The sequence below is a fragment of the Oryzias latipes genome, chromosome 4 (assembly GCF_053564925.1).
Source record: "Oryzias latipes strain Hd-rR chromosome 4, Olatipes_Hd-rR_3.1".
Taxonomy (NCBI): Eukaryota; Metazoa; Chordata; class Actinopteri; order Beloniformes; family Adrianichthyidae; genus Oryzias; species Oryzias latipes.
Genome location: NC_136240.1, coordinates 9045978 through 9070508, shown reverse-complemented (window position 1 = coordinate 9070508; position 24531 = coordinate 9045978). Strand labels below are relative to the sequence as shown.

The 24531-nt window shown below is 41.6% G+C and overlaps 2 protein-coding genes across 6 annotated transcripts in view; one reads left to right on the top strand and one right to left on the bottom strand.

Annotated features, from left to right (window-relative positions):
* Positions 1 to 2778: 2778 nt before the first annotated feature.
* erich3 (glutamate-rich 3) lies at positions 2779 to 16606 on the top strand. 5 transcript variants are annotated; one of them, XM_078945727.1, is made up of 14 exons: positions 2779 to 2948; positions 3945 to 4038; positions 5367 to 5477; positions 5583 to 5654; positions 5875 to 5997; positions 8083 to 8241; positions 8361 to 8555; positions 9024 to 9204; positions 9276 to 9462; positions 9633 to 9847; positions 9931 to 10068; positions 10194 to 10523; positions 11054 to 11188; positions 11262 to 16606. In XM_078945727.1, exons 1-14 carry the CDS (start codon positions 2929 to 2931, stop codon positions 14129 to 14131), a joined length of 4830 nt encoding a protein of 1609 aa, XP_078801853.1. In that variant the 5' UTR covers positions 2779 to 2928; the 3' UTR covers positions 14132 to 16606. The 5 variants fall into 5 exon arrangements, with proteins under 5 accessions (XP_078801853.1, XP_078801852.1, XP_078801851.1 ...); XM_078945726.1 differs by having other exon boundaries at positions 5869 to 5997; XM_078945725.1 differs by having other exon boundaries at positions 5367 to 5492.
* The window catches only part of tnni3k (TNNI3 interacting kinase), a 13964-nt gene continuing 5507 nt past the window's right edge, over positions 16075 to 24531 (bottom strand). The window contains exons 20-25 of the mRNA XM_004067677.5: positions 22727 to 22859; positions 22408 to 22517; positions 20316 to 20375; positions 20074 to 20243; positions 18584 to 18663; positions 16075 to 16847 (exon numbers count right to left, since the gene is read on the bottom strand). Coding sequence (XP_004067725.1) covers positions 16768 to 16847; positions 18584 to 18663; positions 20074 to 20243; positions 20316 to 20375; positions 22408 to 22517; positions 22727 to 22859 — 633 coding nt within the window. The 3' untranslated portion in view covers positions 16075 to 16767. The remainder of the gene's footprint in view (positions 16848 to 18583; positions 18664 to 20073; positions 20244 to 20315; positions 20376 to 22407; positions 22518 to 22726; positions 22860 to 24531) is intronic.

The following is a 24531-nucleotide window of genomic DNA, read 5'->3' as shown; positions in this document are numbered from 1 at the left end:
TTTGCCAAAATTCCAAACAAAAACAAAAGAAAGACGTGTTTCACATCAATTAGTCAGGATTTGGAACAATCTATGAAAAAAAAACAAATCAACTTCAAAAAACTGGTTAGAGAAGAACGGCTGCAGAAATACAATCAATGAATCTTATTATTTAATTCCAGGAAACGTAGAAATAAGACACAAACATGCCGGCGACTGAGCTATTCTAACCTGAATGCTTTAATGTAAAGCACAAACATACTTATATGCTACGTAGCAGTTATGCTCACATGTGTTTACACACTGTGCCTTTCTTATATTATTTATTTACTGTTTTGTCCTTTCTCCTAAGTATGTAAAAGGGGCAGAAAAATGTGTTTTTTTCTATTTCCTTTCATTTCCCAGGAATAAGATTCAGGATTTTGTGTTGGATCTCTTTGTTTTTGCTGTTTTATGGAAATGAAAGTAAGTAAATAAATAAATAATAAGTTTGCCTTTTTTTTTTTTTTTTAAACCTGTTGGATTTTTGAATAACTGTGTCAGACAAAAAATCAAAAACAATGTCAGACTTTCGAAAATTGCATTTCTGGAAATGTCTCTATGTGATTTATTACATAATATCGGTGAGCGCCGTGGGGTTTCCGTCACAGTCAGAGGCGTACCAACAGTTTGTTGACGTGAGGAAACGTCAGGAAGAGTTTTTCTGCTCTATTATCTGTTTGACCATCACAGACCAAATGAAAATGTCCCATATATAGTCTGAAAACACAAGAAGACTTATTGGTCCCACATATTTATTGTTGCTTTTGAAAAACAGATGCAGTTAATCAAGTAGCCTAAACTCATCAGAAGGGCTCCAGTGTTGGATTACCTGATTATACAAGTTATGTGTAAGATTTTTGTGTAATTACTTATGAAGTATGAGTGATATTTAGCTCTTTACATGCTCAGTAAATCTTGTATTACAGCAGACTTGCTTATTTTCTGAGCCTCTAAGTTTTTAATGTAAAATCTATAGATGTCTAAGAATATTATTTTCGCTCTAACAGACTAAACAGAACAAATCTGAGTGTTCCTGTTGCTTCCAATGCTTTCACAATATAACTATATTAAAATAAACAATATTGACCTTCAGCTAAATGTTAAATACCTTGCAGATCATTTTATAATAAACTATGTTCTGCGGGTATTATAAAGAAAAATATAAATTCTTAGATAAATCTAAAAGTGAGGGGTTACATTTGTACTAGAATAACAAGTAATCAGTACATAATACTGTTTATTTTCCCAAGTGTTTCAAAGTAAAAGTTTTAAGTTCATGTTATGTATTAATGAATGATCATATTTGCAGTTTTTCCTCCAGAGGAGATTACCTCAGATTAAATAACTTTTAAGATTATCGCTCCTCTTGCTGGTGAACTCTGGCATTCACAAATATGTAAAGTTCCCATTAAAAGAGACTTTAGTTTATCATGAATATGTTCAAAAATGTTCAAAAACACAATAAAGCAAGATAAACTTAAAATGTACACATGGTAATTCTATAGATGTTTTAATTCAATTAAGTTTAATTCAATTTTATTTACACTTCCCAAAATCACAACAACAGTCGTCTCAATGGGTTTTGTACTAATAATTGTAAAACAAACATTAAATCATAAGGATCATAAATATATAGAATTCAATAGGAAAAATCTAAACTGAACTACCTAAACAGACTACCGGTAAACTAAACTGGGCATCCCTGCCATTTGGCCCTCCTTCTCTGTAACAAAAAGCTCCTAAAAAAAGGGGAGGGGGGGGGGTATTCCGGAAAAAAAGAAGAAACCTCAGGGATATCCACATGAAGGAGGGATTCCCTCCCCCAGGACTGACAGGCGATGTACCAGAACCCGTGGACAAGAATTACCTTATCTAACTCTACAACTACACGTTTAAATAGTCCAGCAGATGGGACTCATTCATCCAGAATGAGTTGGGGGATGGCTGGGGGCGCGAGACGAGCCAGAGGTAGGATCCACAGCCAGGTGTAGGAGCAGAGACAAGCCAACAGGAATCTGGAATCGCTCCCACTCCAAGGGGAGTGGGAAAGAGGGACAGTACATGAATCGCACTGCACCAAACAGAGGCATGGAGAACTAAATTACAAATAAATGATCAAGAATAGAGGAGAGTAGAAGTAGGCGAGTTAAGTCAAACATGAAATCACGGTAAAAGTAGTTCTCACATTGACCAGCAGAGGGCGACAGAGGACCTGCACAGACAAAGGCAGGGGTCTGAAACCTGAGGCTCCCCTTGGCTCTGAAAATAAATTATAAAAATAAAAATTTGGTTTATAGTTTTTGTTAAGTCGATGAAGTTTTTTCGTCTATGTTCAGAATAATAGTATTAACTGAGATAATTAAGAAAAATGATGGCAAAATGTTTTATCTGTTTTGGGAGTGATTTATTAATAGAATTAGTTTAATGCACATAATCTCATCTCATAATTTTATTTTATTTAACACAGGGTGCACTTATATACATATTTAAAAGTTATATGTTATAAATAAATGGTTTGATGGCCACAAAAATGAAAATATAGTGAAGTTATCGGTGAAATAATTTCTTCGATTAAATGATTATGTAATGTTTTCATACAGGACGTTGTCTCAGAAAATAGCTGACTCAAAAACCCAAAGTCACAAATCGATTATTATAATCCCCTGAGTGAAAGTGTTCCGCACGCGCTCACAGCCCCGCGTGTTAGTGGGGCTTTGAAAGTGGAAACTGGCTTCGTCACGTGATCTCCCATGGCAACCGGGGAATGTCATCGGCTCCTCGGGGGTAGACGCTCCGGTCCCGCTACCGACAGCGGCTCCGACCGGACTCGGGCCCGGTTTCCGACCGGAGAGCGTGCGCGCCGCTCTGGACCCGAACTAGCGGAGAGGTTCGGAGCAGAAAGCCGCCATGAGTCACCTGAACAGCGGGTAAGAGCGCCTCCGGTCCGGGCAGCCGCCAAAGAAAGGAAACCCGCCGCGGGTTTCTGTACAGAAAACACAAACTTTAAAGTTTAACTCATAAAGTAAGACAAAAATAGTGTAGAAATCTCCGTTTGTTCATTATTTAAAACAAAAAATAAATAAAACTTAAAAAAATTATAAGGAAGGAAACATTAAACGTTTTTTTCCATATTTACACTGTTGTCTTTTAACAGAATGTATTGAATGTTTGTATAACATTAGAGTTAAAGTTAGAGTGTTCAAAATTAATTATAATAACCGATTAGTGAATAATTATTAGATAAAAACTCATATTATGAATGATTAGGCCTGTTTTTATACCGTAAGTGTTTGTTTTTCACTATCAATAAACAAAAATAATATTACATTTATTTTTTTATTTACTAATTGTTTCTTTAATTACTGGTACTTTTTCTGGCGTTTTGAAGTGACAATTTTAGTGATGTCTGTTTTGAAGTAAGAAGCTTTGTCAAACTTCATTTGTGGTCAGTGACTTTAAATTAAAGCAAAAACAAACTAAAAAACAAATATTTTTTTTTATTAAAACACTAGCCAGTTCTTATGAGGGCCGAGCCTCCCACAGGAACAAAAGCAATCGATCTCTTTGGAAAGCTCCACATGGCATTTACTGAGGGTCAAAAGCTCCTAAAAAACTTTGCAACCAGGCTTGAATACAGGACACAAAGAGGAGTTTGCCAGGGTCAAGTGTGCCATCCCCTTTAATTCATGTAGGTAATCAGACCCCTGTAACAGACACTGTATTTGTACCATCCTGTTGTGTTGTACACAAATGCTGGAGGAAATCAAATCCCCTTTGGAAAAAAAAAAGCTTCCCGTGGGACATCCGGGTCAGTGGAAGAAGAATCCTGAAAGAGGACAAATGCTAACATACCAAATCAGTGCAGTAAGATCAGGCTGAATGTGAATTTTGACAGTCACGGTTGCCTGTGTTTGTTTATCCAGGCTTCTTCTAGCCTACAACAGCCTGACGGACAAACATCTCACTGGATACTTCAGCAACACTCGAATCAGGAGACACCTGCTGAGAGCGGGCCTGGTACGTCCAGTTTCCCTGCTCGGATATGATTCCAATAAACCAGAATGTTTTCTCTGGAATGTAAAGCACTTCATTCATTCTAAAGTTTTATTTGGCAAATTCAAGAAGAAAGATGAACCAAAGCTTTGGATCAGGTGAATAACTGCAGATCAGGATCCAAACATCTTCCAGAAAAACCGAGAGGGTAACCACTTTAGCAGCAGGTTCCTCAGATCAGATGTACTTGATTAATTAGTAAGCAGCAAGTGTGAGCACCTTTGTAGAGGCCGAGCTTCGGCAGTGATCTCATTAGGGCAATTGTTGTTTACCGTCGGACTCATGAGGCATGCAGAACATCCAAAACTGTTGGGTTTTCTTCCAGAAGAAACACTTTGGGATTCCATCTCAAAATCTGATCATGAAAAAGCTACACCTTTGATCCTATGTGCCACATTTATCATAGACTAATTCAAAAGGCCTGAAAAATGTGAATTTTTCCTGAAATCTTTTCCCCCAACAGAGGAGCTTCAAGTGAAGCACGTGATGTCAAAAACGTTGTGTAGGAAAGTCCTCTCATTTTGAATTTAGCAAAAACTTCCCCTAACTTTTAAGCAGGCTGGGGCATAAGTGTGCATGGATGTGTCTAGGTGAACAAATCTGTGCAAAGGTTTTCTAGAGGTCTGCGTATGTGAGCATATGTGTACATATGTTAGCATAGGTATGCATATGTGAGCACGGGTGAGCATATGTGAACATAGGCATGCATATGTCAGCATAGGTATGCACAGGTGGGCAAATGTTAGCATAGGTGGGCATACGTGAGCATTGGTTTGCATATGTGAGCAGAGTTGTGCATAGGTGAGCATAGGTATGCAAAGCTGTGTATATGTGAGCATAGGTGGGCAAATGTGTGGATAGGTGAGGTGGATATGGTGCAGAGGTAGAGCGGTCAACCTCTAATTGGAATATGGAAGGTTTGAATCCTACCCTGTCTGCCAAAGTCTTGAAGTGTCTTTGGGCAAGACACTGAACGCCATTTTGGTCCTGATGGTTATTGGTTGGTGCCAGTGTTCGGCAGCGGAGCTACCATCAATGTGTGAATGTGTGGATGGGGCTTTGACTATAAAGCGCTTTGGAGAGAGGGTATAAGAAGGTATTGAAGCGCCACATAAGTATACGCCATTCATAGGTATGCATGGGTGTGTGTATGCGTTTCAGGTATTGTTCCTAAGAACTGCCTGAAGAGTTTTTGTCCGGTTACCTGAAGGCATCTTAATGGATGTACATGTATTGTGTGTTAATATGAGCCCATCTTAAATTAACCCTTTCCTGTCTCTGGGCGGTATCAGATCACCAGGAGTGGGCGCATTGTTCCAGACAAAGAGTACAGACACCGACTGCTCCAGAGAGCCCACCAGAAGCACGTCCGAGAATGCCTGGCCCAAGCCATTTTCCACAAGGTGCTGGAGATGGAGGTGGGAAGTGTCAGGGAGAGAAAAGCAGGCACATGCTGACAGTTCCTCTGTGATTCTTCCTCATGCTAATTTGTCCTGATGCACTCTCAGCGTCTCCACCGGACGGAGATCAAAAAGAAACTGGAGGAGTTTACAAGGAGGGAGCGAGTGCACAAGATCAAGGTGTGCAATTAACATTTAAAAAGCCCATCTAGTGTTATGCAAATTGCCTTTCATAGCATAAACAAACAAAGAAACAAGGAAACCATGAGTGCTCTGCAGATATATATATCGTTTTCATACAAACAGAGTCAGAATTATTACTATCTCCAACAACACTCAGTTTGTTCAAATTACAATGTGGTCTTTTCCATTTTTTTCTCACTTTCCTTCGAAGGTGCAGCACTCTAAAAGGTATGAAGAAGACGTGGTCCGCGTATTGTCTCCCCACCCACCCACAGGTGTCCGAGGCCCCCGCAAAAATGACTCAGGGCCTGAGGGGGAGCGCTCCGAATCCTCTTTGTCTGTGAGCAGGAAGTTCCCGGCTTTACTTTTTAACACATCACAACTTTTAATGCATCTTTGACCGCAAGTAACACAAATCCACGAAAAGCCTATGGCCTGTTCTCAGGTCGGTAAAGTACATAAGAACATGTTCCACATAGCTTAGGTTAAATAAAAAAAGGAACAAAGGTGACTAATTGAAATAAATGAATACAACAAATGTGTCATTATCTATTTAAAAGACCAATTTTATTAGAGAAATACATTTATTTATTTCACAATTTGATGAATTATTCATGTTTGGTGTTGCAGTTTTCATGATTTTATCTGTCAAATTCCCTTATCAAAAGTCAAATGGGCGTGACCTAGCACCTGACTGGTTACCCTGTCCATCAAGGGAAGGTTAACCAATCCAATGAGGCCTTCTTGATCTTGGCGTGTCTTGTGCCTATTGGACTCTGAGGTCAGAGAAGCAGTGGAGCGTTTTCTTTTCATTTGCAGCCACTGTTTGGTTAATATCTCTGTCTGAAAGTTTATAAATTATTCCAAAGACTTCAACCAATCACTATGATCACTATGTGGTCTGACTCAGAGGATTCTGCCTCCATATAATCTGCAAGATCAAAAGTGTATGAGACGGGGTTGCCATAACGCTGGTGAAGGTCCTTCATCACTGCCGTTACATCGTGAATGACTTAGCCCCGCCCACTGGCTTTGACAGGTGAGTTTGACAGATAAATTATTGGAGCGCTGCAACACCAGATCATGTAATGATATATCTATTTTACATGAAAGGAATTTGTGTTTTAATAAATTTAATGACATTTGTTTGATGTTGTATTTATTTATTTCAATTTGTAACCTTTGCATTTCCATAGAAACCAACAAATTCATGAATATTTACTACAGTCCAAGTCCCCAGCAGCTCTACTTTGTTTAGTTTGTGCTTAATAACTGTAAAATGTAAAGAGGTTTCCCTTTCACACCTGCACAGGTCACCCACTGTTCTTAAAATGTGATGTCAGCTGCACAGTGAACCCTTAAGGTCCCATTGGTCTTCTGGATGACATGGAAACCTTCAGTGTTGAAGCCAAACTGAAACCATAACAGCAATCATCACCAAAACCCAGATACATCTGAACCTTAGTCTCATGCAGGGACAGACTCTCCATGTTTGGTTACCATGGCAATGGAAAAGTTTACAAAAAAAAATGGAATCCTTATTTCAATGTATTTTTGGTGTTAATACCAAACAAAGGCTGGTCCTGCAAGCAGATTTTACAGTTCTGATCTGAAGGACGAGTCTGAAAAGCCATTTTAAAACCACACATGAGTTTTCAGACAGAGAAGATAAAAAATAAAAACAATTCAATCTGTCACAAGAACAGGCAGTCAGCTGGTTCCAAATGCAGCGGGTTTGTTAGCTCATCTAAAAGTCCACAAAGCTAAATCTGGATCAGGCAGGCAGGAGTCGATAACAGGCATAAGATCAGCCGATCGAGACGGGGTAGTCAGGATCCAGGCGGGATTTGGGGCAGGCAAATGTAGTCAAAGACAAAACAGGGTCATGAATCAGAAGATATAACACTCAGTAATGTAGGCAGAGTGGTACAAACAATACTTCGCACTGAGCTTCACTCAGTACAGTGCTGAGGTATGCTGTGATTGATGACTGAATGAGAGTCAGGTGTGCGGCATCCAGGAAGTGTATGCTGGGGTTGCTGGGAGATGTAGTGTGTTTAGCACTCTGGGCACAGCTCCCGCCGGTGACCAAAGGAGGAGACAGAGCTCTTACTTCTGTGCACTTTGCTGCTCCTTAATTTTAAACTGTAATGTTTCCAATCTTTTTGTCTTATTTCTTACGGTTATGTTTCGTGGCGTGTGCTGCTGACCTCTTGGCCAGGTCACCTTTGCAAAAGAGAGTTTGATCACAATGGTTTTTTTACCTGGTTAAATAAAGTTTTCTTCATAGGAAAATTTGACTTTTTTCTGTTGTCTTCCTTTGTTTTAAATAGCACAGACTAACTGTGTAAAATCTTAAGCTCCAATTTGTTCTATGAAAAGAAAACATCCAGATCCAGAGTTAGAAACTCTCTGTTTGCTCCAGCCAAGCTCTTCTCGACCAAACACGGCTCCAGGAAAGATGCAGAGGCCGGTGCGCCTGAAGCCTATCCACAGCAGCAGCACCACAGCTTCAGTCAGACGCAACTCTCCTTACAGACTCCATGAGTCCTCCCACGCCAGCAGCCAGCCCCTCAATCGCACAGTGAGTACATGACGGGGAGGAAATGTCTGCCGTTGAATATTACCTGTTGAATTCTGTTTTATTTGAAAAAGAACGAGTCATTTACAAAAAATCCTCAGACTCCTGTAACTTCTGTCCAGATGAACAAGGAGTCCTTCAGAGCTTCAGGCCCAAAGGAGACTTCTTTTGGCATCTCACCCTGCTACCTTCCAGTCATCAACAACTTTGTCACACCGATACCTCCTGTCACGAAGAGGAAAGACAGAAGCTCCGAGATCTCCCCGAGCATCAGAGGTCGCAGACTGCGCAACGCCACTGCCTTCAGTGGAGCAGAGGTCAGTCACGGCCGTCATTCCAGTCCGTTTTTTCGGTAGCAATCCAAAAAGACTGGACATACATCAACAAATCAGAAGAAATTACATTTGTGAAATGCTGAAAGTCACGTGCAAAGGGAGGAATAGAAAATAAGTATAACTGCATAATTCTCAACCAACCAGAAATACATCAAATCATCTGAAACCCTTCACAGACATCTGTGCACACCGACGAATAATGAACCTTATTAGAAACGCACAGACCAAAAGTTTGGACACACCTTGAATGAGAAGGTGTGTCCAAACTTTTGGTCTATACCTGGAAAATATGCTAAATGCACGCTGTGGCTGTGTGACATGACTTTAAGGTGCTCAAACTTGCTGATGAGTGAAAAGAAACAGTATTTGTGATAAGTGAGGACCAAAAGTGTAAAAATAGCTCCAGGACTCCCTGTACTTGAAAATTCCAACATATTTTTGTCTGTGCAGGACCTCCCATGGCTGAGGAGCTCCATCCACCAGAGTCAAGTGTGCATGAACATGGTGTACTTTGGGAAAACGGTGCATCTCTCCCATGACCTGCTGGACCTCAGGGATGAGGTCAAAGTCTTTCAGCAGCACTGTGGAGGAGAGAACCTGTGCGTGTACAAAGGAATGCTCCGCGAGGGAGGTGGGCGCCTGGCATTTGGGAGGGTCTGTGTTTTTGGTCGCTGGTATTGATCTCCTCCGTCTTTCCTCCAGAAACCTTCCAGTTTCTTTCAAGGCGACATAGAGGCTTTCCCTTCAGCCTGACCTTCTTCCTGAATGGGCTGCAGGTGGAACGGCTGAGCGCCTGCTGTGAGTTTAAATACAGGAAAGGCTCTCGTCTCGGTGGGAAACACGGAAACTTTGGCTTTTTGGGCGTGGAAGGAGCATCTCCGTGTTACAAGTAAGATATTCCACTTTACAGGTGGATGTGCTTCAGTGTTTCTTCATCTGACCAATTACCAGTTTGATCAGGTTCTGCTCAAACTGAAGATTAAATGTAGCAATCCCTCAGTCATGAGCAGAAATACTGCAAAAGCTGCTGCAGTTTCAGTCCTCGTCATGTTTGCTAAGGTGCATCATCGCGTTGGGGCTCGACAAAATGCCCACCCCTCCTCCAAAAAGGCTCAAAGGAGGGAAGGGTCCTGAAGTACTTGCCACGAGCCCTAAAGACTCAGCAGAGGTGGAGGCGGACGGGGGCGATGCTGCCTTTCCTTCAGAGTCTAGCCGAGCACAAAACACAGAGAATCAAGACCAAACATTCCTTGAAGAGGACAAAACCAGAGAAGGTAAAACATCAAAAACCACAGCTGACCGTCTCCTCCTGATTAGAGTTACCACTCCTGCCAAACACTAATGTTTTTAATCTAAGATTATGAAGAAGACTTTGAAGCAGATGATGAAGCTGCTGCTGAAGAGGCGAAGGAAGACTTAACTCCATCTCCATCCTCCCAAACTGAAACTCAGGGGAAAAAGAACGAAGCCTCAGAAACTGAAGATGAGAAGGATGGTGGGTGAAAACACAAACTCTTTCAAAGCATATTCAGAATTTTCATGTTTGTTAAAATGAAAAAGTATTTAACCGTCCCCTAGAGGTTTAGAGAAAGCCATTTTTGAAATGTTCTCTTTTTAAAGAAGACATAAAGTCTGACTCAGACTCAAGCTTCTCTGACAGCGACCAAGAGGAAAGCGATGTTGAAGCCAAAAACGATATCAAAGAGGAGGAGAACCCACCCATAGCGGAGCATGAGGAGAAAGCTCTCACCCCAGAAGAGGAGGAGGAGCAGAACCCAGAGGAAACTGCAGAAGAAGAGGCTGCTGCTGTGAACAGCGCTGCAGACAGCACAGAGGTCGAGATCTCCGACCCCAGAGGCCCTTCAGGAAACGAGATGAAGCTCAGCGAAGAGACGCCAGAGGAGGAAAAGATGGCGGAGGAGTGCCACAACGAGGAGGAGCAGGACAGAGGTTATTTCAGAGCATTCAGATCAAACTGAATGTAGTTTGTGAGTCTGTAGCAGCAAGGAGTCGGCGGTTATCCAGAACAGCGGTTTAGTGCATCTGTGATTATTAAAAAGACGATTTTCTGTGATTTTATTCAGTTTGGAGCTACAGGTGTACGTCTTAAAGCCGCCCCGCCAAAGTTTAGGTTAAAATATGTTTTTTGTTTTTCTTTATTTCACAGCAATGAATTAAAACAAAAAAATTTATGGTGTTTTGGTTTAATGTTTAATCTTCATGTTATGATCAATAAAATTTATATTATTTTAATAAAAGTAAAAATAAACAAATGGATAAATAGAATTTAAAAAAATAAATAAAGAATAATAATATTATTAAAGAAACATTTAACAAATAAAATACATCAAAATAAGTTTAAATTGCGTGTTCATGCAGTGAGTGGTTTCCCTTTGCTCTTGACTTGTTGCATAGTTGTTTTTTTTAGGTATAAAAATAAATTTTCTGACTCAGGAACTTTCTTTTTGTTTCTTTCTAAGCCAAATCAGTGCAGGAGAAGCTGGCAGAAGCCATCCTGAAACAGTCTCAGTGCAGCTCCGAGCCTGAACTGAGCGACACCAGCACAGAGGAGGAGGAGGAGCACAGAGATGAAGGCTCAAAGCAGGCCAGCAAAGGTAGCTGTGCCTCAGTAGTGATGTAGGAAGTGATCACAAACATTTTTCGATCAACCCTAATTTGTTCTTGCAGAGGAGGATCCTGAAGAAGAGATGGTCATGGAAGAAACCAAATGTGATGAAGGTGGCTCTGCTGAAGTGTCAGAGGAACAGAAAGAGATTCCTAAGATAGAAGGAAATGAGGAAGAACCTCATGATGATGCCAAAGAGGAGGAGACGTGTGAGGCTGAGGAGGGTGAAAAGGGAGCGGATGATGAAGCCACAGCAGAGAAAGATGAAGCAGAGGAACAGAGTGAAGCTCATCTTCCTGCAAATGGAAATGCAGCACCAGATGACAAGACCACAGATTCAGCTGAAGGAGATGCTGGTGTGGATGCAGAGAATGATGGGGAGAGGAAGGAGGAAGCTGCTGTGGAGACTGACTATCATCCTAATGAGACGGAGCAAAGGCGGGAAAGCGGAGAAGAGGATGAGTCATCAGTTTCTGAGCAACCAAAGCAGACTGATGAGGCAGCTGTGCTGGATAATGCGGAGGCGGAGGCAGCAGACGCGACAATGGAGATGAAAGCAGAGTCCTCGGAGAAGCAAGAGGCCCTCAGCTGTGAAGAGGCACCTGAAGCTGTCACAGAGGGGGAGGCGGACGCCGAGGAAGAAGCCGAAGTCACGGCCGAGAGCTCAAGCAACCAACCACAGGAGGATGGAGACACCACAGCTCATAGAACTGCAGAGGAAGGTGGCGGCGGTGAAGATGAAGAACATGTTTCAGGGGCTGAGACTGGTGCGGAACACAGTCAACAGGAAAATGATGAGCTGGAGGAGGAAAAGATGGTGGGTGGAGATGAGAAAACAGAGGAGCTGAAACCTGGAAAGGAAGTTGAGGAGGAGGAAAAACAAACAGAGTCAGAGGAGGTTGAAGAAGGTGTAAACACAGAGGAAAAAGAGAAAAGTGAAAGAAAAGAAGGGAGTAATGATGAAAGTACAGTTGACCAAAACACAGAAAACTCAGCAGAAAGTTCTGCAAAGGACACCAACGCAGAAGCAGAGGTTGAGGTGGAAGGGGAGAAAACTAAGGAGGATGAAGCTGCAACAGAAGAAAAGGAGGAAGAACCTGAAAAGACTGGAACAAACGAGGGGAATGACATTGATGAGAAGAAGAAAGAGACTAGAGAAAGTGAAAAAGATGAAGATGAAAGTGATGGAGGTGAAGACAGAAGCTCTGCAAATCTGGCTGCTGTTAAAAAAGACGACGGAGCAGAAAACTCAGAGAAAGATGGAGGAGAGGAGAACACTGAACATTATGAAACTGAAAGAAGAGAAGAAACACCTCAGGTTATAGAGGAACCTGAGCTAAGAGAAGAAAGCAAAGTCGATGAAGAGCTCGTTCAAATATCTACTGAAATACCAGCTGATGTCCCCGCAGACGAGGAGGAAACAGCCAGCATAAATCAGGCTGAAAATGTTCAAAAAGAAGATGAAAAGGGAAAGATTGAGGCCAAAAATGAGGAGATTGAGGCTCCTGAGGCCGAAGAAAACAGTTCAACCTCACATGAAAAGGACATGAAAACTGAAGGGCAGGAAGAAGAGGAAGGGAAAACAGAGGAGCCAGCTGAAGGTGAGGATCCCGAGGAAGCTCCTGAAAAAATGAAGGATGAGGTGGTCCGTGAAACATCCACTGTCGTCATAGAAACCAGTGAAAATAAAGGGGATGACAGCTTGAAAGTTTATGATGAGTTTACCAAAATGGGCTCAGAGGCATCAGGTGGAGAACCAAAGGAACGTCCGGATGAAAGCAGAGCTTGTGAGGATGGTGATCAGTCTGATGCTGATCATCAAAACACAACATCAGATCTGACAGAAAAGGACAAAGACATTCATAACTTAACTGAAACTCAGGAAAACCCGGATGCTGGTGATGTGGGCGAAGCAGAAAACTGGCCTGATGAAGAGGAGCAGGTTCTTGACGATGCAGCGGGAGATGATGCTCCTGCTGCTGATGGAGCGGACACAGAGGAGGTGAGCAAAGCCTCTGAGGAAGGAGCAAGTGTGCTGCTCAAACCACACTCTCAACACGGCGAGTCAGGTGACACAGGCCGGAGAGAAGCTGCAGAAGCTCCAGAGGTCTTTGCCCGAGAAGACAACACAGATTTGGTCACGAGCTGGATCAGCGTCCATCAGACCTCAAAGTTTTTCCAGACGTTTGTTGAGCCTCTGGATGATTTGACAGATGCAGTGGTTGCACCAAACTCTGAAAATAAAGAAACAGCACCTGAGCTGCAGAGGTCTCAGAGTCCAGGGAAGCTGGAGGCAAAGTCTGAGGATGAAGAGCACAAGCAGATGTTTAGAGATGAACTTGAGTTCTTGGAAGACGGCTCAGCCAAAACGACACGGCAAGTCGAGGAGGAGACCGAAGCCAAAAGCCCAACGTCACCAACTGAACCAGACGACAAACAGAGTCCAAAGGACATAAAGTCAGAGGAGCTCCAAGGAAGGGGGGCATCTTCTGAGGAAGATGAGGCTGGACCAGCAGAAGGACAGCACCAGGAGCAGATGGAGGTAAAAAGCACCTCAGGTTCTCATCATTCTGCCTCCACCAGCCAACCTGAGAACCAGCTTTCTGAAAATGCCACAGGTCCTGATGCCGCTGCTGTACGGACACCTGAAGCTCCTTTAGAGGCTGAAAAGAATTCCCAAACAGAGGAATCATGGGAAAATGCGTACAGTCGACAAGTGACCCAAATCACTGAGTTCACAACTTCTGTGTCTGTTGATGGAAGCAGAGAGGAGCCTAGAGAGGAGGGGGAAGAAATCCAACGCAAAGGCTTAGAAGAGAGTTTTCTGAACAAAGACATCCAGCAAACTCTACACGCAGAGAAGCTCAGCCCTTTCTCTGTGGATGAAACGCTGTTTGCTCACACCTCATATCCTCTGCTGACCGAACTGTGATGTTTGTGGCGATGGATGACCTCTGACCCCCGCCCTGGTCTTCCGTTTGTGTTTAATGCTTGTCAAAGTCTCGCCACCACTCGTGTGTGATCACCTGTAGCAGAAATTTGGGGATTTTTGCAACAAAATCAAAGACACAAAAAGCCCCCCGTCCCTACCTTTAAAAGACTTTCACAAACTAAACTCAATCAGTGAGACCTCACTAATAAATATCTCAGACCATTGCCCCGTAACTGTCAGCCCCTTCTTCCATCAGCAAACCGACGTTTCCTTCCTGCTGGCGTTGCATCATCAACAGGAGACTTCTCCACTGCTTTCCAGGACTTCCAGTGGTGACTCCCTCCATCTGGATGGTGTCATGACTTTACTCCACCTTCTCAGAGATCCTGAACACTTTTGCTCCACTTTAAAAGAGGTCGCCTAAACCAAAGGCCAATCCCCGGTTAGGCACTCGCACCATTCATCAGCACTACAGAAAGGCTGAGAGAAGGTAGAGGGAGGGCAAATTCATGAGACTCTTGAAGGTTTAATTACATCACCTGTATGGGGGGGTTGCCCCACACGGGTGCTGCAGGTTTTTGGGTTGTCCAGTCTGTGGCAGGTCATAGAGAGGAGCACCTTGAGGCCTTGAGGCTTGTACGGCCACCATTAGGGACGTCCTGAAAATGGAACGTACCATTGTTGTGCATGTGGTAAGTGTATCGTCAAGTATTTGTAAGGCTGCATCACACTGGGCATGTGATGTTCACACTGGACTGTCACTAGTGGATGTACTCACATCTGGAAGAAGAGTCTTTGTGTGAAATATCAAAGCGGTGCAAATTTGGTGAACCTTGCTCCAGGTTTTTTTTCTTCACAGCTCTTTTCCGATAAATGAAAGACTTGGTGTCGTAGAATTCCAGCAAATGCAAACGGCAGTTAATAATGCTTCCTCCATGATCTATTTTCAAACTGTTGGTACTTCTGTGTAAAGAGCCGTCATCCATACGTCGCTGCCAAATCTGAGTTTCGTATTGGTCAAAGTTCAACTGGTTTAATTTATAACGGATACACACGTTCACATAGACTTTTCATTGGAAGTGGTCTCCTGAAGCGACCACTTGCTGAAGGCGGTGTGTGTATGTAGCAGTAGGCTAATGGATGTTGCACACTCTTATGATGTTGACGTGATGGTGTCGTACGGTGTCCTTACGCCTGGTCGTTGGTGAGATCCGAGGACTGGCTCCTTACTGACCCCATGTAATGGCTGCATGCCCGGTGCGTGCACACAAACTACACTCTGATTGGCTGATTTCCTCATTTCTAACAGTCAGGCTACAGCAAGGAGCGCGCACGTGTCATGTGAACAGCGCTAGCGGACTCCATGGACAGTCTGTCAGATCTGAGAGGTTGAAAAAATAAAAAATCTGTACGACACACCTGCGTCTCCCCTACCTCTCCCTTTCTCACCCTTACTTATTGTATGAATGTCCACTACGATCTGTCGCTTGCAGCATGAATGTAGAAAAAATGTTTATGAGCATTTATCCCTACGGGTTCACTGAGCGGTCTACCACCATTTACTGCAGATCACCTGCGTGACCCGTACAGGTTTAACCATTTTTCCCACGCAGACACCTGTATCTGCGTGCAGCTGCCTTTAGCCCTTAAGGGCAGCTGGGACTAAGAACTAAGCTTAAATGTTTGGAGATCAGCATTTTACCAGACTTTCTAAAACTGCTTTTAATACTCAGTAGCTGTTGGTAAAAATGTTTTTCTTTTGTTTCATCCCTGTTTTATTTCCCTACATGTATTATATCGCCCGTCATATTGTTGTGCTTTTCTCCTTTTATTTTTCTTTATATTATTGTAAAGCACCATGGTGCTGCTGATGCTGATGTTGTAAAATGCTTTTGGACGTCAGAGCCGCTCGGCTCAGAGGGACATTCAGGGAACGCAGCGCCTTTTTAATCGATGGAATTCATCCCAAACTTCCTTTATTAAAAAGATGCGCTGCAGATTCAGGTCTGACAGCTGCATAAAATGTTTACAACAGACCAACTCCTACTGTTAATAACACTATGGAGGTATCGGGTACTGCTGCTATCACTTCCACGTGGAACCAGATGCCGCTCACGCTTACAGGTGACTGAATAATTCATGGCTGGCGGACTCCCACGTCTTTAGTCTCCTTCTAGTACATTTTACATTTACACCCATTGGATCCTAGCACCCAAGCTTCTCCTGATGCTCGTAACTGAAACTCCTCTGGACCATCCCAGTCAGTCAGCGCTCTGACCGAGTTACTCGCAGGGGCGGAGCCTGAAGGGGGTTGTTTCATGTTAACACTACCTCAGCTCAAACGTTGATGAATTATGTATTTTTATCATTGATTTAATGAATTTTTAGTTTGTTTAGGTTTGTTGAGCTTCTTTCTTTTTATGTAATCAACAGCTTGTGTGATTTGACCTAAAAAAATAAAAGAATATTAGCAGAGTGACTTCCTTCCTTTTCCTGCTCAAAAACAACCATTTCTTTTACACCATTAGCCTAAAAACAGACAATTTACAATCGTTTTACAACCAAATACTCCAAACAGATGCACTCATCACCTCACATGTTCATAAAAGCACTACAAAAAAAGTTGGTTTTGCAGATTAGTTGCTGTCTTCGAAGCTGCCGCTGCTGCTGAAGGAAGAGCAGAATCTCATGGTGCTCATGGGGTCGGACACATATCCTGAGAGACAGACGAGACCGGAGTTCAGCCTCCTTACTGGAAATGTTGTCACAGTCATTTCAAAGAAAAATACTTCTGTTTTGACAATCGTCATAATAATATTAAACTCGTGGTAACACTTTATATTAAGATTCCTTAACAAGCTTTGTTAACACATTAACAAGCATTATAAATGAATTTATAAGGTGTTAGTAAGACATTTATTAGTACAAAAAGTCTAATAAGGTTTATTAAATTACTTAGTTAACACATTTACAAGCATTATTATTAGGATGTTTTTAAGATGCTAATGATGCATTTACTGATATTATAGGTGCCTAACAAATGTGTCAGTGTTAATAAGCTTAATAAGATTTATTAACAACCTTTGTTAACAAATTAAGAAGTATTATTATTGTTTGGGGTTCTAGTAAGATATTTGTTAGCATTATAGACGTCTCACACAAGCCTAAGTGTTGATGGGCTTACCTAACACGCTAACCTGGGCAGGTAAACTAATGTCCCCATTGGCTAATGAATCTGTCAATCAAACTCATCAGCAAAACAGGCGTGCTCACTTTCAGCCAATTGAATGGCCTCTTAGACTTTGCTTTCACACAGGTGACGAAAAAAGCCCCGCCCATCTTTGATTCTGTACCGGTCGGTCGTTAGCGTGTTAGCTTTAGCATGGCTCCTGTAGGTTTATTGTCTTCGTTCTTCAAAAATTACTGGCTTGTGCAACTTTCTTGTGGACTTTGAAGCAAGGCAACAGTGGTTGAATGCAGTTGGCATTGAATGCAGAGAACTGTCTCCTGGTGATGGGATTTGCAATGGATGTTTCACTCAGGATAGATGCTAATACTTTATCCTATTACTAGCTATGATGCTAGAGTCATCCAACACCAGTCTATATGTTTTTTAATATTTTTTATTTGTCTGAATTAAATTATTATATATCTTTTACAGAACGATTTGTGTATATTTAGTCTGTTTTAATGTCATAAAGTACTTTTTACAATCTTTATGCTTTGTGGTTGTTTGTGCTAAAAAAACGTCCACACTTTAGATGAGGTGCTGCAAAACAATTAATAAACTATTAACAAAGTTAATTAAAACATTTGTAAAGCTTATAAGCAGTTTAGTAATATAGATTTAGAAGACAATGGCCTGACTTTAGATGTTAATAAATCTTATTAACACTTTCAGGTATTTGCAAGACATCTATAATGCTAATAAATATCTTACTAGCATCTTACACATTAATAAAGCCTATTAATTTGTTAAGTTAGTTAATAAAACTTATTAAGCCTATGAACACTTAGGCTTGTGTGAGACATCTATAATGCTAACAAATATCTTACTAGAACCCCAAACAATAATAATACTTCTTAATTTGTTAACAAAGGTTGTTAATAAATCTTATTAAGCTTATTAACACTGACACATTTGTTAGGCACCTATAATATCAGTAAATGCATCATTAGCATCTTAAAAACATCCTAATAATAATGCTTGTAAATGTGTTAACTAAGTAATTTAATAAACCTAATTAGACTTATTGTACTAATAAATGTCTTACTAACAGCCTATAAATTCATTTATAATGCTTGTTAATGTGTTAACAAAGCTTGTTAAGGAATCTTAATATAAAGTGTTACCAAACTCGTAAGCTTGGATTGTTGCAGGTTTGGTGTTCTAAAACTAGAATCTAAGACAATAAAACGATAAAGTGGCATTTCGGAGTAACTCAGACAAACCATTTCGATCGATGGGAGAGAACTGCATGTTTCTTCGGAGTTCCTCCAATGAAAGCCCACCTGAAGCTCGGCGACGCTCACTAAAAATAAAATCCAAATGTCTTCATTATTTCATGTTTCTGCTTTAAAACAAAATTTGAGTATGCATTGGTGCTGATAAGAGGCCCAGAAGCAGAGTCCGAATGTAGAGCCAAACCCAAAACTGTAGAATGTTTCTGCAGGAGCGTTCACTGAATGTTGGAGGTGGGGTCGAAGCAGAAATGTCCCTTATTGCTGATATTTCTGTGTAGAATCATTTGGTTGGTTGTAAGTTAGCATGTTTGAATTTGCCTGTATTGAAAGAAGTGTGGCTGAAAATATACAGGAGAATTAAAATGGGTCATGCTGAGGATCATCAGGATTATTAGATTTTAGTTTTGCACTGCAGGAAGTGATGGAAACGGTGAGCACAGACTTAAAAATAAGTAAAATATTCAATTTACTCTCTTTAAAATTCCACAAAAATGTTAAAGGTTAAATTAAATTTTTGACCATGTGAATATTCAGTGGAAAATTATTACGGGATGGCAGCAGGACCTACAAATTGGCGGCTTTTTGTGTTAAAGTGTGAAATTTGGTGATTTTTACTATTTTGCACAATTTGGGAATAGAATACTTTTGTTCGAGCGACGCTGCCAAGTTAAGTCAACAACCACAATTGAAGTTTTATGACCTTTGACATTGGGAAGAGGCCGCCATTTTGAATTTTCCACATAAATCATCTTTAGTAGCAATGACAAACTAAAAATAGAATTAGAAGTTTGTAGATTCTGAACGGTGTTCCTGCTCCTGTTGCTCGCATATTTTTTGTTGGAATATTGTAAAAATGTCAAACAGGAATCATGGGCGTGGTTAACATAAAAGCCTTTGTTGCCAAGGAAATGTAAAACTTTACTTTTGCAGATTCTTCTAAAAATGACATTGACCTGTTCAGCACCCCCAGGCGACCAAAGACTAAATATATAAATGTTTAATTAATAAATATTGACCTCCATGGATTAAAGGGGTAGATGATATGTGTGTTGGGGGGAGGGGGGTAACAATATTTTCTAAATGTATTAATTAATTTGTCATGATTTACTTTGGTGTACAAGACTTTGATAGCACCTTGCACTCTAAAAAGTGCTGTTTAAATAATGATTGACTTGATAAAAAATAAAATAAAAAAATAATATATAAACATTTATAAACATGAAAGGAAATCCCACAGCGGTTTTGAAAACATTTCTGAACGTTTTTTTTAGGGTTTTGCATTTTGAAAATGGAAAGTGAATTAAACTTCAAAATTATTAATTTTATTTAACATTTTTTATTTGATTGTTGGTAAATAAAAACGTAACCGCTTTTGGTTTACTTGTGCTCCAAACTGGTCGCTAAAACTCCAGGATAAAAACCTGTGAGTAGAATCTAGAGGCAGTCTGAGTATGAAGGGTGCGTTTGATGTGTCACACCTCTGAGTCCAGAAGGCATAGGCGCGGGTATTGAGGGCATGCTCCAGCTCGAAGCGGGAGCGCAGGGCCGCCACGTGGCTCCGGCCGGGTCCTCCTCGTGCCAGGAGGCAGTCAGAGGAGGAGGAGGGCGAGAGGGATCCGCTGCTGTTGCTGGAGGCTGGAGACATGAACTGTAACACAAACATGACCCATCATGAGGCAAAAATGCACTTACGCTGCTGAGTGGATGTATAGGGACTAACCTCGGCGTTGCACAGACATTCCTCCAGACTGGAAACCACCTCAGAAAACTCAGGTCTGTCCTGGAAAAAAAGCATTAATTCAGCCGCCATCTGAGGCACAGGTGCATCGTGGGTAGACAAAGGTGTGCTTTGTTTCTAAAAATAGCCTTTTGGATCTTCAGCTTCACAGGAAAATAACAGAGACCCCCCTCCCATCTCCACCTGACCTTTGTCCTCCAACCTGTTCAATAATTCAGGTGCATTCATTGAAACAGGAGGTTTCAGGAGATCATAACATACCCCCCCCCCCCCCCCTCCGTGAGTCTGAATGTCAGCTAGGCTTCAGAAATTACGTTTTTTTTAAGTTCAACAATAATTTTCTCCATTTGGTTGGTTCTGAACAAATTTTAAAGCAAGAAATAAGTAGTTTGGATCAAATATTTGAAATTAAAGCCACAAGTAGCATTTTGTGGCCTGCAGGCGCCACCTGCCTCCGCTACCCCATTTGACCCGCCCTCACTGGCAGGGCATCTGCTACATGCCCCTCACTCTCGCTTTCTGCCCCTGCCAGCCTGGTCAGAACTGCATGGTATCATTTCATTTAAAAAATGAAAAGGTGGAGGCTTTTCTGTTGCTTTTATCTCCATAGCAACTATTTAAGTTATTGGTTGGCTAGCGTTAATGAACAGGTTTATGTCCTTTTTAGAAGAATCTGCAAAGTTAAACTTTTGGATTTCCATAGTAATTAAGGTTTGTAATTAAACACGCCAACATTTCTAATACGTTTATATTGTATGCCATATCATTTCGTTCAAAGCATTCTAGTAAAACTCATGCGAGCAACAGGGAAATGCCACTTTTACGAGCTCGCCACGCTAACGCCATTCAAAATCGACAAACTTTAGACATTTTTTCCAAAGTAGCTTAGGATTGATGCTCGGGCAGTCAAGAGGCGATAAGTTGAAATCCTTACAGGAGGACTTAACATTTATAGAAGGTTCCAAAGGCCTTTTTTTTTTTGTTTGTTTTTTTTAGTGATGCCAGCCTCTTCCCGAGGTCAAAGGTCAACAAAACTGGTTGTATACTTAACCTGGCGCCGTGTCCGTGTCATTTTTGGTGAACAAAACAAAGGTTTTCTTTTCCCACATTGTGCGAAAATGGTAAAATTTCCCACTTTGTCTCAAAATCACCACCAAGTCATTTGATCATCCCATAATAGTTGTGAAACTTCTTTTGGATACCCCCGACTCGTGTGTTTCGGTTTCGTTAGAGGATTTAGAAATATTTTTTTGAGCCCTGTGAGAGATTTTGATCATTCAGTTTTTGATGGATTCTCCCGCTGTGATGTCATCGTCTTTTTAGTCAAAAGTTCATTTTCACCAGGTACTAGGTGCATATTTTGGTGAGTTATGTATTGTGGTGGTGACATTTTCACTCAAAAGTGAAGAATTTCAAAAAAGAAAAAAACAATCTGGTCCTTAGAGTCCAGCTCTGCTGCAGGACAAAAGGAAGTCTGGATTTGTGAAATGTATCTGCTTCAGGCCCAAATAAACAAAGCTTCTACCCAGAATAGATACATCTATACATCTGCATGTTTGAATGGATAGTTTGCTTTATAAAATGAACTCAAACTAATAAATATTTAGTTTCATTGCAATTTTCATGCAGATCTGCCACAATCTAAAGAAAACAGAGTTTCAGGAACAAAATTATGATGAAGAGGAGGAACAGAGGGAGAAAAGTCCCAGCATGCTCTCTGCTATGGAAAAATATTCCATAACAGGAGCGACAAAAACATCTCAGCTTAATTAGGAGCCTAACGGCTCAGCACTAGGACGTCCCGATCCTGCGTGCTCGGATATAAGAACAGCCTGGCAGCAATACGTCCTCCTGGGAACGTCTCCCCTCTTCTGTCGCCTCTGCATGCGTGGGAAGAATCTGCTGACTCAGCAGCTCTGCACTCTCGCTTTGCCAACAGACGGCATCACATTTTTTTTTTAAAAGAATGAAAGGGATTTTCTAGATCTGTTGCAGTACAAAGTGGAGCAGAACTCTTTCACTGTGCAACATGCAGAAAATGTTAACTTCACGGCTGGAGATCTGGGTGGTGTACCTCTGGGCAGGAGTTCCAGCCCCTCATGAGAAGAGCAGAGATGGGTTTGGGGATGGAGTATCCCAGCGGAGGCCGGATGTGATGGTAAGCCATGTCTGCAGCTGCAGCAGCTTAGAACAGGAGAATATCTGAAGTTTGGTTAAATGTCACATCAGGCTGCTGCTGAAATGAGCCAAAGAGGCACGTGAAGCGTTTTAGAACATGATCATAGGATAGCTGCGGGTTCTCCTAAATTAATCCCCATCAGTAGGTAAACGTCTGTAAGAGAGAATGTGGGAACTGAACTTCTGTTGTACTGTGAGCATCTCATGAAACTCACCTGGTTTCAGGTGAGCAAAGGGGATTTCTCCCGTGAGCAGCTCCCACAGACAGAGGGCGTAGCTGAACATGTCTGCCTTCACAGAGTAGCGCGTGCACTGCGTGAAGACCTCAGGAGCCATCCAGCGCAGGTTCTGCACCACACACAAGAGGAGACGAGGTCAGCTCGTCTGCAGGGGGAGTTCCTTCATTTGGAAAATGAACAAAAGTCCTTTTGATGTAGTCCTACCTTTAGCAGGGTAATCAGAGTACTCAGTTGGGCGATAGAAATGTGAAGCGCCTTAAAGATCTCAAACCAAATGCACAAACCACTCCCATACATCACGCACTTTTATTTTTTTTATGTTTTTCACGGTTCTTTTAAGTCCGATCATCTTCTGATCCGTGTTCAAAGCGTTCCTGGTGGTCTTTTCATTATCATTTTTAGCGCAAATCCCAAAACCTGTGTCGTTTTCTAGGACATAGTTTCTGCAGAGTGGCAGAAGTTCATTTCCCATTATCCTTTTCTTTACACTCTCTCCCGCTAGTTTACAGGCCCTCACACCCCCAACCTAACATAAGCGGTGCAACAAAAACTGCAGCAATATCGTGGCTCTCCAGTCCTCCAGTTTGGATCCAGACTCCAGCTCAGACGAGGAAAACAAAGACGTTCATGGCTCTGTTTGTCTGCAGGGGGAGGCATCAGAGTAGGGAGCTTGTGGTACCGTCCAGCATATTTTCTGCGTCACAGTCTTCCAATGGTATTTTTTCGTGTCCTCCTGACTCACAACGATTTGAAGAAAGAAATACTCAGAAATGCAATTTTTGGCTTAATTTTCAGAAATGCCTTTAGAAAATCAACAGAAAAATAGCACAAGAACCCGTTAAAAACATCAAAAACAGCATTCACACCAGAGCAAGTGTTTAAAGTTCTTAGTCCTTTTTGTTGTACAGCACATTCTGGTGTAGGAACAGAAATTTGAGGTAAAGGTTTGGTAGACTCTGACTCCCACAGCCGTGGTTTTGTGCATTATCAGAGATCAGCTCATGAATCTCCTTATTAACACACTCATGGCCTTTCCTGAAAGAACTACTTCTCGCCAACAGTCCCACCCACAACTGAATTTGTGATGAACTCCTGCCGCTCTGCAGAAATTATGTCCTTGAAAACAACTGTTTTTTTAATTTTTTATTTTGGCTTTAAACTGGATAATCCTTATTAAAAAACCACTGGAACGTTTTTAAAATAGATGAAAAGATCATCGGAGTGGGACTTTGAAAGCCAACTCCTCAGTTCTTCTCTCCTTCTCAGGTGTCTATTTGCTCCAACAGCTGAAGTTCTGATTTTAAAACAAAGACTACCCTTTAAATAATCGACCTTCTGTTCTTCTGCTTTGCTTGAGTTTCACTCCTTTGACAAAATCTACATGTAGTCTGTTACGTTTTTTGTTGTTTTTTTTTTAATAAAATCTTATCAAAGTTAATTTGAAAAAGTGAAAACATCTGCAGGTGAGATGAGGTGTCAGCCAAGCAGACACAAAGCACCACTCATCAGGTGAGACTCACTGAACGAAGCCTGAATACTGACGTATGCTAACCGGAGCGAGCTTTTGTCATAACAAGCGGCTCCCAAGAGAAGCAGCTCACCAATCATCCAACTGCCAGGTCAGCTCCGAGAAACACCAAGTCAGCATTTTTCAGACAAAACTTGCATGAAGCCAGTTTTCCTTTCAGGCTCAGAGGTAGTATTGATGGCAGCAGAAGCATCCTCTCCTTTCCTTTCCACAGTGACCTTCAACCATGGAGGCTAAAGAAAAAGCTAAAACT